Source organism: Onychomys torridus, chromosome 19 (genome assembly GCF_903995425.1).
Source record: "Onychomys torridus chromosome 19, mOncTor1.1, whole genome shotgun sequence".
NCBI classification, from domain to species: domain Eukaryota; kingdom Metazoa; phylum Chordata; class Mammalia; order Rodentia; family Cricetidae; genus Onychomys; species Onychomys torridus.
Window position 1 is genome coordinate 41,660,089 of NC_050461.1, and position 18,731 is coordinate 41,678,819.

The 18,731-nt window shown below is 41.7% G+C and overlaps 1 protein-coding gene across 5 annotated transcripts in view; it reads left to right on the plus strand.

The window, feature by feature from the left end:
• The window catches only part of Utrn (utrophin), a 495,948-nt gene that overhangs the window by 365,095 nt on the left and 112,122 nt on the right, over positions 1 to 18,731 (plus strand). For all 5 annotated transcript variants that reach the window (XM_036169031.1, XM_036169034.1, XM_036169032.1 and 2 more), the window contains one exon: positions 15,601 to 15,730. In XM_036169031.1, coding sequence (XP_036024924.1) covers positions 15,601 to 15,730 — 130 coding nt within the window. The remainder of the gene's footprint in view (positions 1 to 15,600; positions 15,731 to 18,731) is intronic.

Genomic DNA, 18,731 nt, shown 5'->3' on the forward strand with positions numbered 1-18,731 from the left:
AACTCTACTAATACCTATCATTTACTATCTAACACAGCCAAACAGTTTTGCACATACATAGACTTCCTACCACTTCCTATGTAGTATTAATTTGTTGAATTATTTACAAGTCATAATCCAATCTTTACAGATTGGGTAGACAATACAATCATGCTCTTCTTCTTATGTAAGTATATATGTAATTATTTTAAATATTAAAATATTACCATATAGCTGTTTTAGTGGCTTGTAAAATGAAGATTGCTGAACATTCCCATCAGTGATGTTATTCTTATTTTTTGAGTTTTCAGAAAAGCAGATGTTTTATATGCAATTTCACTATCAAGAACATGTCATCCAGTCAATGATTTCTTTTAAAGCACCTATAGTGTGTATAGCATTAATATACAATGTCATGAACTTCAGTCAGATATTCTAAATATGCCTACAGTTGCAAATGCAGTTTTTATATTCAATTTGCACTTTATTTTCATAGCAATGTAAATATTGAGCTATCCAGAGGCAATTATCAGAGCTCTAACACCCTTTTCCCAATAAAATGCATGTTGGTTTTATAAAAGGAAATCACCAAGAATGATTAAATTACGTGATTCAGGTATAATTTCTTAGTGTGTGTCCTTCCCTCAGGGTTACTTTGCCCTTTCCCTAACTCAATTTAATTTCTTATATCCAGACCTCATTATGGAAGAACCAGGACATTTGGGGCTTAAACCGAATTGCCAAGATACATAAGGAAATTTACTCATTAAAGTAACAGATTCTAATATCGTCTTTAGGCCCTGCCAGATGTAGTGACACACGCCTTTAAACCCAGCATCAGGAGCCAGAGGCAGGTGGATCTCTATGAATGTGCGGTCAGCCTGGTCTACATCAATAGTTCCAGGCTGGCCAGCATTACATAGTAAGACCCTTTCTCAAAAAAGCCAACCAACTACAGCCAGTGCCTCCCTCCCTCTCCTTTTTCTTATCCTTATTTTTATTTTTATTTTTAGACCAAGTCTCATTGGCTTGGGTGGCTGGCCAATGGGCCTCAAGGTCCCATTGTAGCTCCCCTCCCTCCTGGATGCTGAAGCTACAGGCACATGCCTCACTGTGCCTAGCTTTTAAAAAGTGGATTCTGGAGATCAAACTCGGGTCCTGGTATGTGCAAGGCCATTGCAAGCACTTTACAAACTGGACTATCTCTGCAGCCCTAATTTCTAAAATTGAAAAAGAAGAATTCTAAGTGTCTCTCTGACCATTGCAACTGTGTTGTTTTCCTTTTCATAAACACACAGCACACAGCCCCCTGTCTGCTGGTGGAGCAGTTACCAGCACGCAGCCCGAATCAGCAGTTCTCCAAGGGAGCCTTTCCTATTAGCTGTTTGCCATTCAATTGGCGAGTTCAACAGCACAACAGAATGACTGGTTTATTACTGGGAGAAGTTGGAGAGTCCTGTCTCGCTTTTAGCATTCCTACTTAGTATTCCGATTTAGCCTTTATTTTTGATGTCAGTGGGGTGGAACCAAAATAAATTTATACATTTAACTGATCATTTAGGGACATTAGCCAAAACTTTCATGGCGCTGTGCACTATGAAGGAGAATTAAAAAAAATTTTGTCTGCATACCAATGGAACATAATCCTCTTTTTCTCCTTTTTTTTTTCTTGTAGTTTTATTAGTGCTATCAAATTTAATGACTCTCTGCCCTTCTTTGCTATCACACAAAATGACTTAGATCCAGACATTCTGATTTAGCTTTGAAAGCAAGTTGGGAGGGGAAAGGGAATAAATTATGCTCTAGCAGATTCTCCTTATGTTTGTACCATTTTTATTATTTTATTTTCCTGATCCTATTCTCCAGTTATCAGTGAAGTTCTTTTGGAAAGCAAAAGTTAAAGAAACCTTCTGTACCAACACTGCTCTAACCTGCTCCAATTCAGACACCCCAATGTCCAAGTCAGCTGCTCAGTTATTCCATATTCCCTCACCAGGGCCAGCTCTTCAGAAGGGGCCCTAGGCTTCATTGAATGCCTTGCTGTTACCTTGGAATTCCTAATATTTGGATAAGGGGCCCTGTGGTTTCATTTCACACAGGAGTTTGCTGTTTTAGTTAGATCTGATCAAGAACATTCATGTATGTGCTTTGACAGATATAAATTAGAATGTTATTAAAATAATAAAAGAGTCTCAAAACTTACTGTAGGAGTCTTCCATCTCCTCTTGTCTGCTGTTCACCTGTGGTGGTCCTCACCCTGAGTCATGTGCCCCTTGATGTAACTTGTTGTTTGTGTGGGCTAAGTCTTGGTTTGTGGCCCACACTTGGTCCTTGCCTTTCCTGTTGACTGGCTCACTGTTCACTCCTGTACTTGACCTCTCTCTAGGGTGCCATGCCATCCTGATTTCCTCATCCTCTCACTGCAGCTCCTTCTCTTTCCCTTTCTGGTCCATCTTCAAACCTCTTGAGAATCTAGGATACACTAGGAGCCGTGCCATGCCATGCTGTTCTCTGTACTCAGTCTTCACGGGGTTTAGACTATCTGCAAGCCAGCCACTCCCAAATGTATGAATGTGTTCATGTATCACCTCTCCAGGGACCCTAATCTTTGCATATGATATGGCCAAGCTGCAAGCATTGCAGGATTGGCCTCTAGAAAGAACATTTCTACTCAGACCTCTCCATCTCACTTGGTAGACGTGTGATTTCAGTGGCTTAGGTTTTTAAAAAAATCACCTCAATCCCATCTTTCTCTTTTAATGTTTTAGGGAGTCTAAGTTCTCTCCTCAAGACACAGAATCTGAATTGGCCACTTGTTACCAATTCATCTGTCTCTGGGGTTTCCAGCACAGCAGCCACTATGTTCCTGAAAAAAAAGTCGAATTTTACAGGAAAGACATGGTCTCAGGAAGGCACGCACAGCCCTGTGTGAGTCCCCTATGCCTCCCTTGTGCACACCGGGCCCATCTCAGAGCTTCCTGTTTCTTCTTGCATACTGGTCTGGGCCATGCTGGTCTCTTGCTGTGATTTCAATCACAGCACCATGCTGGGTCCTAGAATGCTCTTTCCTGGAGTCTACAAAGTTAACTCTGTTGCTTGTCAAGGTGCAGAATGTCACCTTCCCACAGAACGTCCTTCCTGCAGCCTTTCTCATCTCTCCTTGTTCTAGCATTTTCATCCTCCAGCTGCATTATTTCCTAGTCTTTTTGTACCCACATTTCCATATCCTCAATGAAGATTTGTTGAATGCCAACTGAGTGAAATACACATAAGGGAACACCTCTTTGAGTTGGATGTTCTTTTAAATCTCTTTATGCCTATGCAATGCCTTTTATTTGTTCATTTGCACATTTTAAAAACACTTTTGTGTATATATACTATTTTTTTTTTAAAGACAATGTCTCACTTATATATACCAGGCTAATATAAAACTTACAGTGTTGCTGAAGGTGGCCTTGATCTTCTAATCCCTTTGTCCCCACCTCCCAAGTGCTTTTACCCGAGTGTGCCACCACACCTATGTTATGCTGAGTTGGGGCTTGAACCCAGGACCTTGTGTGTGGTAGGCAAGCCCTCTAGAAACTCAACTGCAGCCTCGGCCCTTTTCTACTTTAAGTAACTGAATCTTTAACCAAGAGTGATACTTTCCCTAGAAATATAAGCAAGGATCTTTCATCAACAGCTAGAGATAATTTTGTGGTAATTGCATGGACTATTTGGAGTCTAAGACAACTGATCAGCACACTTACGTTTTAACATGCATTAGTTAAGAGGGTTCTCTTGTTTCTATGTCAGGCTCTTGCCATGTGGTCCATGTGGGCATGGAATGTGTGGCTGCCCCTGCAGTGGCCTCCTAGTGCGGAGAGTGTAAGTGTGTGCCCCCACCCCCAGTCGAGAAGTTACCTTTTCCCTGTCTTCATGTTCCCTGAACTGTTCAACACAGGAGTGGGACAGTTCTGTATATGAGCTGAGTGGGAGCGGACCAACAAATCTTGGGTACTGAGACACCTTCTGGAATATGGTTTGCTATTTTCCCTTCTGTGCTGAATGCTGTCAGATTGTCTCAGTGTGTGCTCCCTTTTGCCCCTTGAGTATATATGTTAAAACTAAACCGTCTATGCTTTAAAACTACATATGTTAAGATCTCCAGTGAACACAGGAATTTAAGCATATGGACTCTCTGATTCAGTAATTGTTGTGTATCTCATTTTTATAAACAAACCTAGCCTGGGAGGAATCATTGAAGGGAAACAGTGGGAAAGTTGTATGTAGTGCTATAGAAATGAAACATTGGCTCTAATACATATATTCTCTTTTTCTATATAGGTTTATTTTTAATTGTGTGTTTGTGTATATATGTGTGTCTGTCTGTGGGTATGTGCACATGAGTCCAGGTGCCCATGGAGACTGGCAGATGCCCTGGGACTGGAGTTATAGGTAGCTGCGGGCCACCCAATGCTGTCACTGGGATGCTAACTTGGGCCATCTCTCCAGCCCCTACATATATAATTGTTAATAGTACGTTATTTAATGGTACTAATTTGCTCCCAAGTTCCATTGTGTAGCCTGATGACTATAATTAATAACAATGTTGATGATGGTTAAAAACAGTATTAACTATAATTAATGACATTTAAAAAAATTGTTGAAAGAGTATATTATAAATTTTATTATAAAAGTTGTAAGTACCAGAGATAATACAGGATGCGCCATTCTGCAGTGTAATAATTACTTCAAAATAAAACGTTATGTGAGATAGACGCATACATTTTTGTTTCTCAATGAAAATAGGAAAAATAAATCAATTTAAAATTTTACATTAAAATAGTAATTTTTCAATGATTAGTGAACTCTCTATTAGGTATTCTTTTAGTTATAATCTTCAATCGTGACGATAATACATTGCAGATGTTATGAAGCCGTGAGCAACTGGGACTTAGTTGTTCCAGCCTGTGACCTCAGCTTTCCAGGAGCTGAAGAGGGGGGTCCACATTTAAGCCCTGTCTGGGATACAATACCCAGGGTGTTTAAGTCCTTCCTGGACAATGGAGTGGGACACTGCCTCAAAATAGAAGTGAAAGCTGGCTGGGTTTGTAGCTCAGGAGTAGAACTTTTACCAGATTTGCAAACTCTGTCCTGGTTCCATCCCTCACAATGCCAAGAGTGAATAAATAGGAGCAAACCAAAACAGACTCCTGGCGTTATCTTCCTCCAGAGCAGGGGTTCTCAACCTTCCTAATGCTGCGACCCTTTAACACAGTTCCTCGTGTTGTGGTGACCCCCAACCCTAAAATGATTTTGTTACTACTCCGTAACTGTAATTTTGCTAGTTGTGAATCTTAAGGTAAATACCTGTGTTTTCCGATGGTCTTAGGTGACTCCTGTTAAAGGGTCATTCACCCCACAACCTGTCTGGGACCCACAGGCTGAGAACTGCTGCTCCATAGCAACCATGCTCACATGGTATTATTTCCTTCTTGCGTATGCACCTTCTTCAGTTTTAATGGGATGCATAATTTTTGTTTCACCTTTCACCTTTTGATTCCTGTCCTGCTCATTTCCCCACATTGCTGTGGTGGTCACTATCATAGTAACTTTTCAGTGGTATGTGACAGTTCCTAGTGTGGCCCTGCCATCGTGGATCTAAATAATTTCCAGGTGTTGGATATTGAAGTTGTTCTCAGAATTTTAAAGGCACAAATGATGTTGCAGTGGATACTGTTTTTATTTGTAGCTTTTTTTTCTGGTTCCTTTTCTTAGGCTCTAGCCCCAAAGGTGGAATTCTTGTTTCACTCCAGGTGACCACAGTCATGGCTTTAATGAATTCCTTCCCTCTAGGAAGTGTGAACGTTTCAGTGTACTCTCTTGCTGCGATTTCTCACGTCGGTTTCTTGGTTGGTGGACTCGCACGGCTAGCACCCAAACTCTGGGACTTCACAGTGGGTGTGGGGATTTTTGAAGCTGTTTTCAGATGCTACAGGTCTGGTCCAAGTTTCTCCCCTTTCAAAAAGAATGAAGAGGAGAAGTTGGGGGATGTGCTTGATTTAGCCATGTCCAGAGTGGCAGGAAGAAAATTGTCTGTGGTTTGTTGAACTTGTTGGGGGAGAAAGTTTCTATTGATATCACCTGTGATGTGATCTATCCACCCACCATCTCCATAGCTTTACTTCATTGTTATGGGGGCATATATATATATATATATATATATATATATATATATATATTTATATATGACTAAATTTATTTCTCTTCTTTCTACGAATCTATGTCTTGCAGCATAGTTTTATATGCATTAAATATTTCAGCTTAATCTTGGAGAACCACAAAGTTTCACAATCTTCCTAATTAGATGACTTGAACATTAGAAGAAATATTAGCTTCAGTTTTTCCTGCTGAGAGGACTGGTGTATTAGTGAGTTTTCCCCTCTGTAACAAAATACGTGAGGTAACCAACTTGAAAAGTACAAAGGTTCACTTTTCGTTCATGCTGCAAGAGGTTCCTTTCCATGGCTCTAATCTTTTTACGTATGCAGGGAGGGGCCAGTATCGCAGTGGGTGGTGCACCATGTAAGAACCTGCTTGCCCCTGTCTCAGCTCAGTGTGATGGGTCCCAAGTTCAGCACAGAAGGGGACAGCAGAGGTTCCTCACTGCCCTCTAGAAGCCTGTTTTCTTAGGGAGAGACTTGCAGCCTCCATGTGTTGCTGCTGCTGCTTCTGAGAATAACTAGATTACCTTGGCAATCACATCATGCCAAGTTGTGCTCTGCATGAAAAGGAAGAGCTGTGATTGACATGTGGTAGTTTCTGATCTCCACCAAGGCTGTCACATCTTATACAACCTTACCCTCTAATCCCTGGCCTTTCCACTAAGTTTGAGCATGTGGCAGGAATTGTTCCCTGATCATTAAGCCACAATGAAGAATCTCTGCAGGTGTTTAGAGTTTGGATAAGAGGCAAGGCATCCTGCTGCTTAGCACTCTGGGAAATTGCAGTAGCTACCAGAACCCTCCCTGCTGTTTAAATGCTCAGGGAGGTCAGGTGGAAGAAGGGATGGCATTTTTAAAGGCTCCTAGATATTCTGGTAGGAATGAAATCTGTGACATTGGTGACGGAATTCTGATGCTTACATTCATGCATTCATCTTAGGCTCTGCTTCAGTAAGCACACAGAAGGCATGAAACAGGCCACAGTGTGAGAGACTAGATAGCTTTACTCTGTTATTCTTTCTTTGAGCTCATTCAGGTAGGTTTTTGGTTTTGCTTCTTTATCTTTTCGAGACAGGGTTTCTCTGTGTATCCTTGGTTTTCCTGACCAGGCTGGCCTCGAACTCACAGAGATCAGCCTACCCCTGCCTCCTGAGTGCTGGGATTAAAGGTGTGTAGTATCACTGCCCGGCTTCAGGTGTCTTTTAAACACATAGTGCACATGAAAAGTTCAAAGGGAGATGCCTCAGCAGTTAAAGCATTTACTGGGCAATCATGAGAACTGGAGTTTGGATCCTGAGTTTATCCTGAGAACTGAAGTTATTGCCAGGTGGGCATGGCCGACCATCTGTCATTTCAGCCTCGGAAAGAGGGGACAGGGGATCCCCAGCGCAGGCAAGCTGGTGAGATGGGCCCAGTATTTGATTCAGAGATGATGATGCCTCAGTGAATAAGGTGGGAGAGTGATAGAGTGATCAAAAATGATGCCTCATTTCAGTCTGGAACTGCCACATGCATGCTCACACACGTACACATGGATCCTGGTCCACGTGCACCTATGCACATGCAAAGCACACCTGCACACACGCTCTCACACACACTCACACTTACCACACACACACATTCTCCACTCACACAGACATGCACACACACTCACTCACCACACATACTCACACTCACACACACACCACAAGAAAAAATGAAAAAAAAAAAAAAAACAACCCAAGATAAACAAGAGAGCTGTACATGCTTTTAAGAGACTTGTATTTTTGAAAAGTTGTCCTTCCTTCCTCCATGCTTTGTGTATTTGTACATAGTAGGGTTCTTGATGCACTGTTGGTGCATCTCAAAGCCTGGTGGCAATTATTACATTCTGCCATTCTTTTCTTTCTAGATTGACAGTGTCACATGATCTGTAACCATGTCTAACCTGTTTCTCTATATTCAGTATGAGATTAATTGGTGTTTTGACTTTCTGACTTGGATGGAAAGCTCCACTGTACTTTGCTAGCTCCATAGCTTGGGAGACATAGAATGTCTTCCCCTGCAGTCCAGGCTGGCCTGGACCTTTCAATGTTCTGCCTCAGTCTCTTGAGAGCGGAGAGTATTGATTGTACCCAGCCAAGTGGACTTTTATTTTTGTATGGACACAAAATAATTTTTGCATCCTCCCTTGAGTACCCTTGACTCTTGAGGATCTGGAGTCTAATAAACATTTTAGAACATTCAGGATTTAAAATCCAGTTTCTGCATTTCCTTTTGAAGTTACCTCCAGTTATTTTGAAGTTCTCTCCTTTCTTGTTCCAATTGAGTCTTGTCTACTGCATGTAAGCTGAAAATTCCCTTTACACTGGCTTGCCCTGGAGAGTGTTAAGGGGTTTCCCACGCATTTACCGGAACCGTGTGTTAGTTCATGTACTTTTGCTATAACAGAGAACTGGAGACTGGACAATTTATAAAGAAAAGTAGTTCATTTCTCTCAAAGCTCTAGAGGCAGAGCTATATCTAGTGAGGTCCTCATACTCCATGCATGTTGCTGACAGAAGGCAGTGGATGCCTGTGACTGCAGGGGACGGGACAGAGGACACAACCTGCTGTGCAGTAATTGGACCTTTGAGAATTTTAACATTTTCCCCGGGGGACTCGTCCAGTCTTGCAAAAAGACATTATCCCCTCTTAAATCCTCATGTTCCAACCCTACTTCACTAATCATCAATTTCAGCATGAGTGGTGATTGTGCCAATGGAATTTGTCATAGGCAGTGTGACAAGTTGCCACATGAGTGTTTTTCCAGCTTGGTGGCCAAGTTTTGGGTGGCAAAACCACCTGGTGTCTGCAACACAAGGAAGCCCGTGTTTGCCAGGTATGTTTCCTGGCAAACACAGTGATTCGGAGTCTAAAACATTGTCACAAAAGCAACATCCCTGATCCTTCCTCACTTGGCGGAACTTCACCTGTCTCTAAGCAGCGCCCACTTGGACATGACATGCCTCACAGCCTGTGAAAAGGCTTCTTTGAACAGTAGTGAATATTACCATTCCCAATCCACTGCTTTCCTTCCTGCTTGTCTTGTGCACAAGATTGTTGGAAGGATGGCTTTTGCCTTTTTCCAAAGCTGACATGGTCGCTCCTGTTGTATAGCAATCAAGTGATGGAGTGTAGCTGTGTATTATTATTAGCAGGTTAATGCAGAGACAGGAACATACCTACCCAGGGAGCAAGTGTTCCAGAAAGAGTGAGAGAATCCATTGTATTACCAAATATGCTGAACACTGGAGATAAACTGCTACACACACACACACACACACACACACACACACACACACACACACACGTTTTATATAAGACTAGAAAAGTAACATAAGAAACATTATCTGCAGGATTTTTCATGATTGTTTTACTTTAAGAACAAGATACTTGTTATCTCATTAAGTTTACCCCATTAAGTATATGGTTCAGCTTTTGCTATATCTACTGAATTGTGTGGGCACCATTGATTCCTAAATTTAACGTTTCATTACCTTTAAAAGAATGGAACAAAAAGTTCAGCCTTAGCTTTGGCCTTGTTGTTGCCAAAGCCTTGGTGGCCTGAGCAGATTGCATCCTCTGTCCACGCCATTTGGGGTAGGTAGGTAATTTACAAGTCAGACTTGTAAACTTGTAAACCGGGCATGTGTCCTCAATGCTGGAAGCATCCCTTCCAGTAAAATTACCAGGCCCTCCCTGTCCCTCCAGCTGCTGAGTGCTGTGAGCCACCTCCATGGAGCTGTGCACGGGAACAGGAAAGGGCCGGGTATCTCAGGGCCAACACGCAGACTTTGGCCATCATCTAAGAGTTGGGGAAAGAGGTTGGAAATGGGTATGCAGCAAGTAAGAGTGCTGTGGGTAGACTGAGGTGAAGCCTCATTCACACCCAAGGGCTGGTTCTGGAGGGTGTGGCCAAAGCAGACCTTAATGTCATATCCGAGCCTCTCTGTTAGCTCAGAAGGTCCTCATCTTTCTATGAGATGGGTGTTGCGGCTCATCTCTCCTGTTGAGATAAAATCTCTACCCCAACCCCACCCTGTCCCCTAATAATAACAATAATAATTGTTTTGTTTTGTTTTCCCTGTCATGGTTAACTAAACTCCAAACCTTCACTCTCAAAAATTGGAAAAATACTTTGTAATTAATTAAGATATGCATTTTAATGAGTTAAAAATGACCTTCCTTCCTTCCTTCCTTCCTTCCTTCCTTCCTTCCTTCCTTCCTTCCTTCCTTCCTTCCTTCCTTCCTTCCCTTCTTTCTCACCCTCCCTCTCTTCCTTCTTTCCTTCCAGCATTGATTTAAAAGGTGCTTGTGAAATTCCTTTAGAGCAAACTATTGTTTGCCTTTAAGTATCAGTGTCTTCCTTCAGTATTCCTTTGGATACATTTACCATCTACATCACCTCCCTGTGGTGGTTTGAAAGAAAATGGCCCCCAAAGGGAGTGGCACTGTTAGGAGGTGTGGCTTTGGAGGAAGCAGTCACTGTGGGGGTAGGCTTTGAAATCTATGCTCAAGCTACTGCCAGTTAGACCATTTTCTGTTGCCTGTAAAATGTAGAACTCTCAGCTCCAGCACCATGTCTGCCTGCATGCTGCCGTGTCCCACCATGATGATAGTGGACTTAACCTCTGAACTGTAAGTGAGCCACCCTAATTAAATGTTTTCCTTGATAAGTGTTGCCATGTTCACGGTGTCCCTTCACAGCAATAGAAACCCTAAGACAGCCCAGATTGACTTATTGCTATTCATAAGCTCACAGGACTCAGGCCCTTTGGTACATAAGGATTTAATGATTTACCTAGTAGCTTACTGTATTGCTGTCCAGTGAGGAACCCGCCTAATGGAGTTGCTTTGATTAAGTGTTTGTGTGACTAAGTGCTTTGAAGTCAATCTCAAAAAAAAAAAAAAAAAAGCACAAGTTGTAGGTAGAGAAGAAAGAGCAAACTACCCAACCTGAGAAGCATCCCCAGAATTTCTGTACTGGGATCTTTTGTAGATTTGGGTTCCACATTTGCTGTAAGCTACTCAAAACCTCTGGAAGAAAATGTCTAAAACCATTTGTATCTTGTATGCATTTATTACTCGATGTAATAAAGTTTATTTTCATGAAAAAGAACCCCAGTCTACCTTGTTCTCTCAAGCTTCCAATCCTAGGCAGCTACTGACCTACTTCCTGCCTCTGTGGGCCTGGCTGGGGTAATGGACTCTCACATGGTAGGCTTTCTTCTAAATCATTTCACTGAGCACGTTTGTCAGGTTTATCCAGTGGTAACCTGTATCGGTCTGTAACTCATTTTCCTTGCTAAGATCTATCGTGCCAATCTGCTGCATTTTGTTTGGCCATTGCTCAGTGGATGTGTGTTTGGTTGGTCCCTCCATTTGGCTGGGGTTTCATGTTATTATGAGCACATATATGTGTGTTTTTCTGTGTACAGATGTATTGTTTCTGGGTATATCTAGGTGTGGGTTATCTAGGGCAAAGGGTAACTCTGTGTTTAGCATTTTGAGGAACCACCAAACTAAAGTCTACCATTCTCCCATCTCCCATTAGCTCTTGAGGGTCCAGTTCCTCACAACTTTACCAAACCATGTTATTGTTTGGAAGGAAGATTGTTTTCAGTAAAAATATAAGGTCATTAACATAGAAAAATTCTAATTAGATTATCTTATACTCATTTGAGGTGGCTCACAAATGAGTCAGGTGATACTAGAAACTTGATGCCACTTTGTAGCTTTGTATACAAAACAACTCAATGGCGTCCAATTACCTTATCATTAATGTGCTCCAGGTGCTTAGGAAATACAGATTTTTCTTTTATGTCTAATGAAGAGGTAAAGGGTGGCGTGATGATCATATTTGTAATGCAGTTGAAAGTTAAGTCTGTTTCTGAATGCAATTAAGTAAAATTGAAATAGGACAAATTAAACGACAAAATTAAAATTTCAAAATAGAGGATGCACAGATATAATTTAATATGTGTGGTTCTCAGTGATATTGATATTGGGGAGAGTGTTGGCATGAAGGTGAGAGGCCCAGCATTTTATTTACTTATTTACTTAGTGTGGTTTCCACCTGCCCATGCCTACTATACTTCTTACTTGGGCATAGCAAACTATAGCAAGCATTTTATCATTTTATGTCAGGTTTTTTTTTTTTTTTTTTTTTTTTTTTTTTTTTAAAGCTCGGACTTGGTTTTTATTAAATCTAGCAGACCCAACAATATTGTTAAGGAAAATGCATAAATCTGAAGTCACTTCCTAGCCCAGTTGTCTGACTCTTTAGCAGCTTGGCCATCATCCATTCCTTACGCCTCAGAAGGCCAAAAGCACGTAGGTGGTCTCTGACTCCACCTCTGCCTGCTTCTTCAGCCTCAGCAGCTGCCATGTATGGAGGCTAAAGGTGTGTGCTTCCCCTGATGTGCACACTGCAATCTTTCCTCCTGCTGCTGGTATGTGACTTTCTCTGGGGGAAAAAAAAAACTTTCTGTTTTTGCAAGACTCAGATGAACTCTACCATCATAAGGGAGCACTTGAGTGCCGAGTCCAATGCTTGGCTTCCTGGAGAATAAGATCCAGAAGTGCACAGAATTTACAATGTATCTGAGAAAGACAGAGATGAAACAAAACATTAAAAGCGAATGCATACTGTCCTTGCATAGTGGAGGCAGTAGGTCTGGGAGATACAAAGACAGAATCAGAGTTATGCGAACAGGAAATGTGGGCAACAAGGAAGGTGACTGTCGCTGTAATGCTAGCATAGCTGTGTGAACCTCTGTCTGTAAGGCATCTGTGGTCAAGAGTGTCTACAGTGTGGCTCTCTGGGGAGAGAGCTTTCTGAGCACAGTAAACAGCCAGCCACAGAAATTGCTCTACTGTGAGAGTCCCCATGCATAATTGATAAAATTCTAGCCCTGTGTGTGGGGGGGGGGGGATTGATCAGTTTGTTTCCTCAGTTTTTCTGTAGACAGACATTTATTTCTAGGACTTGTAAGAACCTAAAAATTATCCCAACACAAACTCTCCTTTGTCCCCTTCCCTCCCACAGCCCTTTTCAAGGTACAGGCATACTGTTGCTTAAGTTGCAAGGGTCAGCTTCTCTGCCACAACATTTGGATGTACCCTGTGGACATTGCTCCATAAGCACTTTCTTTTCCAGAGGCCCAACACTGTCTGCTCTTCCTCACAAGACTCAGTCTTTCTTCCACCCTTTTGTGTCCTTGCGCATCTGTGGGTGTCACCTAGTTTCTCTTTAGCGATGTCTCTAAGGTGCCACTTGTGGAATTTTCTCCCTGTTGGATGAGCCAGGGTGAAGGGATGGTCTTCTGGGACCTTCCCCTATTCTTCAGCACCTTACACTTGAACAGTTTACATTTCTGGCATGTCCCCACCCAAAGGAAAATTTCAGCAGAGCCCCGTGTATCATTTTATGAATGTATTTACTGGTTATTTTCCAATTTGGGGGGATAAGTATTCTTGACTATTAAAATTTTTTTTTAAAGTTTACTTCTTTTTAAAAATATAAATCAATGTGATATTCTCATACCGTCATTTTATTTTTATTTACAAGTGGTTTTGGAAGTAACCACTAGGGATGCTTCGCAACTCTTGATCTCTTTCATCTAAATATATGAAAATCTTCTGTTAAATAACATGCACCAAACTCCTAAATGTGTATGTACATCTACAGACTGAAAAAAAAATCTATTTTTTCTCAATTTCTTCTGATGCCTTTCCACATATCAGAACTTCACATGTCAGAAGACAGATCTGTTTTATTTCATGGAGCTGTCAGACCTGGGGGCTACCTGAGCTGTATTTTTTTAACAGGAGTGGTGAAGGCTATGTGTTCTCAAGCACAGCCATGTAAGACTCATTGGTTGGGGTGTGGCTGACCTGTGCTCACGTCCCTGCCCAATGTGATAAAGGTTAGGGAGTACATGTAAACATGTCTGTGGATCTTGAGGGAAAGTTTTTATTCTTGCCTGTGTCCTTACATAGGATCGCTGGACTGTGCTTACTTGGTATGGGGGTGGGTCTTGCTTTCAGTCCTTAATTTTTACCAAATCATAACTGTATATCATCCAAAAGTCAAGTAACCTTTGACTGTTCTTGTCCTGGCTGTCCCTTTCCCTCTTCACCTCCAACAGCCCCTTGTGGCTTCCTGACTGTGTTTCTCTCCTGTTTAGTTTCACATTTCTGTATAGAATCATCATACAGAAATGTGAAACTAAACAGGAGATGATGATTCTGATACTTTTAAGATTCTTTTTTTTTTTCACTTTTCATGTTTTACTCACTGTGGAAGACAAGAATTTAGCTTCCAAATAACCTTTCATCCAAACCCAGTTATGTCAAACACTGCTAAAACATTTAGTTATGTCCAAAAGAGAAGAATCTTGATTCTACAATACCAAGAAGTATTTTAGTGAGGGGGGAAAAAAAGCCTCTTGCATTTTCATAGTGCGTTGCCAATGATTTGCTCTATAAGCAAATTATTAAGGCCTGATGATGTGGCTGTCTATGAATTGTAAAGACTAACAATGTGAACAGCCTCTTTGATTTAGCAACAGTATTAAAACAGTGCATGAAACGTCTTTACATGTTGGTGTCTTACCCCTGTGTGTTTGGCTGTTTTGAAACCCTTGTCAGTGAAGAGTCTTAAACACCAAACATTTTCGAGGAGTGAGGGTGAAAGTTTATCCCTCCTTCAAAGAAGAAATGTGCTAAAGACAAGTTGTTCTGAGAGCCACAGATTTGCGTGGAAGACCTCACCAAGGAAAACAGTAATTGGCTCAGCATGAGAGATGGGTGGACTGTATTTTAAGATAATCATAGACTGCCTTTTATGTGTTCTCTTTTGTTAGTTTTGATCTCACATAACTTAATTTGTTTCTATCTCTTAATTTTTCTCAATATATTTTAAAGAACATAAAACACTTCTGAGGATCTCATTACTACTTGGAAATTGCCTTCTTCAGTATCATCAGATGCAGCTTTTCTTGTCAGTCTTTAGGAAGATGTGTCTTAACAGCAGGCTGCTATGTTTCAGCAACTTAACACAGTGGGAATTCTCCAAGTTCACTTTTAGTCAACTCAAGGACAGTGTAACTAACTCTAGTAGATGACTATCTTAACATTTCCTCCCCTTCCACCATACTTTTCTTCTTTGCTTCAACAGATACAACATCTTCAGAAACCATCTCTTTGGCTTTTATTCATGCCTTTTATTGTTCCAACCTGTAAAAAACACTTTCACTGTTAACAGTGTGAATGTCGATTTAAACCATTTCCTCCGCAGCTTCAGCCAGAAGTGGTCAGGCTGAACGCACCCCTTCATTTACGGAACAAGTGAGGTTGCTTACGCATTCTCCTTCTGTTCCTTTTTGCGAAGGTGCTGAGACGTGAACTGAAGGAGAAAGAGTATTCTGTGCTGAACGCCGTAGACCAAGCTCGACTTTTTCTGGCTGATCAGCCCATAGAGGGCCCCGAAGAACCAAGGAAAAACCTACAGTCAAAACCAGGTGAGACTGGTTCAAAACCCATGTTTTAGGGAAAAAAACAAAACAATAACAACAACCAAATGAAAAAAAAGCAAGCATCGTTGTTCTCGCAGCATCAAGGATCTAAAAATAACAACTTGTTGCATCTGTGTATTTAGCTTAAAATTGAAACAGGGATTTCCTTACTAGGAAATAGCAATTCCATCACATAGTAAATTTAAGAGAAAATTTCCTGATGTATCTTGGGGCCACCACATCATTATTAAAATGTTCACTGTTGCTAATAAAAGCATTCTAGTGTGTTAAAAAACAAACAACTCGGTTGGGGATTTAGCTCAGCGGTAGAGCGCTTGCCTAGCAAGTTCAAGGCCCTGGGTTCCATCCTCAGCTCAAAAAGAAAAAAAGAAAGAAAGGTAAAAAAGCGAACAACCATGCAGAGCTGGAGACAAAGCTCAGCAGTTAAGAGCACTGGCTGCTCCTCCAGAGGAACTTGGGTTTGATTCTCAGCTTCCACATGGTGGCTCACAACCAACCATATGTAACCCCAATCCCAGGGGATCTGATGTTCTGTTCTGGCCTCCAAGGATACCAGGTACATACATGGTGTGCAGACATACATGCAGGTAAAAATACCTATATACATCTATGAAAGTAAATAACTTTTTTTTTTAAATATTGTTCAAAGTGTTTTTCCATCATTCACTTTACACAGGAAAAGCAGGCATTCAGAGTGGCTCATTGTGTCTAGCAGTGTGGGTCACAAGCAGTTATTACTTGTAAGGGGGGGTACAGTGGGAACTCTTCCCCCACTGAAGCTGGAATTAAATATGTATCGCTTACCCCCAACACACACCCAGAGTGCATTCAGCATCTTTCTTGCCACTGCCTTTTATTTTCTGCTTTTGCTCTCCTGTAGTAGAAAGATTCCTCTGGTCCCGCCCAGCCCTGTGGTCCTGCAGCTGCTAATAAAATAATCACACAGAGGCTTAATATGATTTACAAATTATGTGGCCTATGGCAAGCCTCTTGCTAGCTAGCGCTTATATCTTAAATCAAACCATTTCTATTAATCTATGTTTTGCCACCTGTTCCATGGCTTTACCAGTCTGCTGGCATGTTGCTCCTTGGGTGGCAGGCTGGTGTGTCCCTACACTCTTTCTCTTTCCTGTTTCTCCTTGAATTTCTTGCCTAGCTATAACCTGACTTGCCATAGGCTAGAGCGGCTTCTTTATTAACCAATCAGAGCAACACATATTCACAGCATACCGAAAGACACACATCATCTCACCTCTTGTCCAATTAAATCACTCACGGTTATCTTTCCCTTCTTTGAAAAGTAAGTTCTTCTCAGGGCTGTTGGCCCTTTGCTTCATTCGGCTCTACATCTGCAGGTCTAACTGACATGGCTTAAAATGATTAGAATAATAATTTTTATCTGTATTAAGCATGTATACATATTGTCTCATATCAGTATTGCATAAAATCTGCCGAGGGGCAGCTATTTACCCAGCTTTTGCATTATATTCAGTGATTTAAATAATGTAGACATGATTTAAAGTATCCAGAAGGCTGTGCTGCCTAGGCTATATGCAAATACAATGCTGTTTCACCTGAGGGGCTTTAACTGCCACTGTTCTTTGGCGTCTGTGGAGTGTCCAGGGACTGATGTCCTTCTAATAGCAGCTGTGTTTCCTGTTGTACATGTATTATTTACACACCCAGAGCCTGTGCAAGTCTGTGCAATGCTTACACACTTCTGTTAAGTCCAGGTTCTCAGCCTTTTATGTATGGTCTTTTATGTATGTATAGGGTTAAGCAGCTGCTTGTTTCTCTCTCTTCTTCTTCTTCTTCTTTTTTTTTTTTTTTTGAGTTGGGGGGGCTCTCTTATAGCTCTTGTTGCCCTAGAACTCACTTTGTCAACCACACTTCCTTGGAATTCACAAAGATACACCTGCCTCTGCCTCTGGTGTGCTGGAATTAAAGACTTGCACCACTGTGTCTAGCTACATTCCCTACTTTCAGCAACACTTGTCTCGTGTTTACAACACATAATATTGCCCATGCGTTATCGTTATCTGCCTTCCATTTTAGTCTGTTCTGAACAATTAGTGACTTTCCCTGTTCCTGTCCTGGTGGAACTTCCTCACTGATGTGCCATTGCATACCGAGAAGTTCTTGGATCCATCTCTTTCGCTGATGTACTTTTTTTAGTATCTGGCAGTGCTGGGTGCCTGTCTCATAATTATTGAATGAAGGAATGTATCAAGCAGACCAACTCTAGGGATGGGTACGACCCCTAAGATACATTTTCTAAGAAGGATTTAGTTTAGTTGGAGATGAAACCTAACAAGGAGGTCAGAAAACAAACAAACGCCACTACCCCCAAAACCATGTGTGCATGCCCAGGGCCTTGGTTGTATACCACAAAGGATAGAGCCTTTGAGGATCAGAGTGGAGACAGTTGTCCCTAAGCACACCCTTGAAATGAAGGAGGAGGTGAATAGACTAGAGGTCAAGGGATAGCCGTGATGCAGACAGCAGGCCAAGCAGAAAGCCAGGGGTGTTGTACAAGGAGCAGAGTGTGCTGGGAGATGATGAGCCATTTGCTTTCTAAGTCGGTGGAGGCTTATGCCTGGAGAAGAAGATGATGAGGGTGTGTGTGTGTGTGTGTGTGTGTGTGTGTGTGTGTGTGTGTGTGTTGACTCAGATTTTGGGGGACCTGAAAAGTTGGACAGAACTTGTTTACAATGGGGAAGAAGATGATCTTATACTTTCATGTGTTTAGACCTGGGAGAGAAAAAAAAAATGTGGTTCACGTGACCTCACAATACTGAAAGCCTTGCCCTAGGCTGCTTTTCTGGTCTCCTTGCCTCCCCAGGACTTGGCGGAAAAGTGAGGGAGGAGGTTGACCCTGAGATGCTTTTGTAGCGGGTATGCCCTACTTCCTGTCATTAAAGCTTCATGGTGTTGTTAGCACTCCTGGGTCGTCAGCCATTTAACATCTAAAAGCTACTCCTGTAGC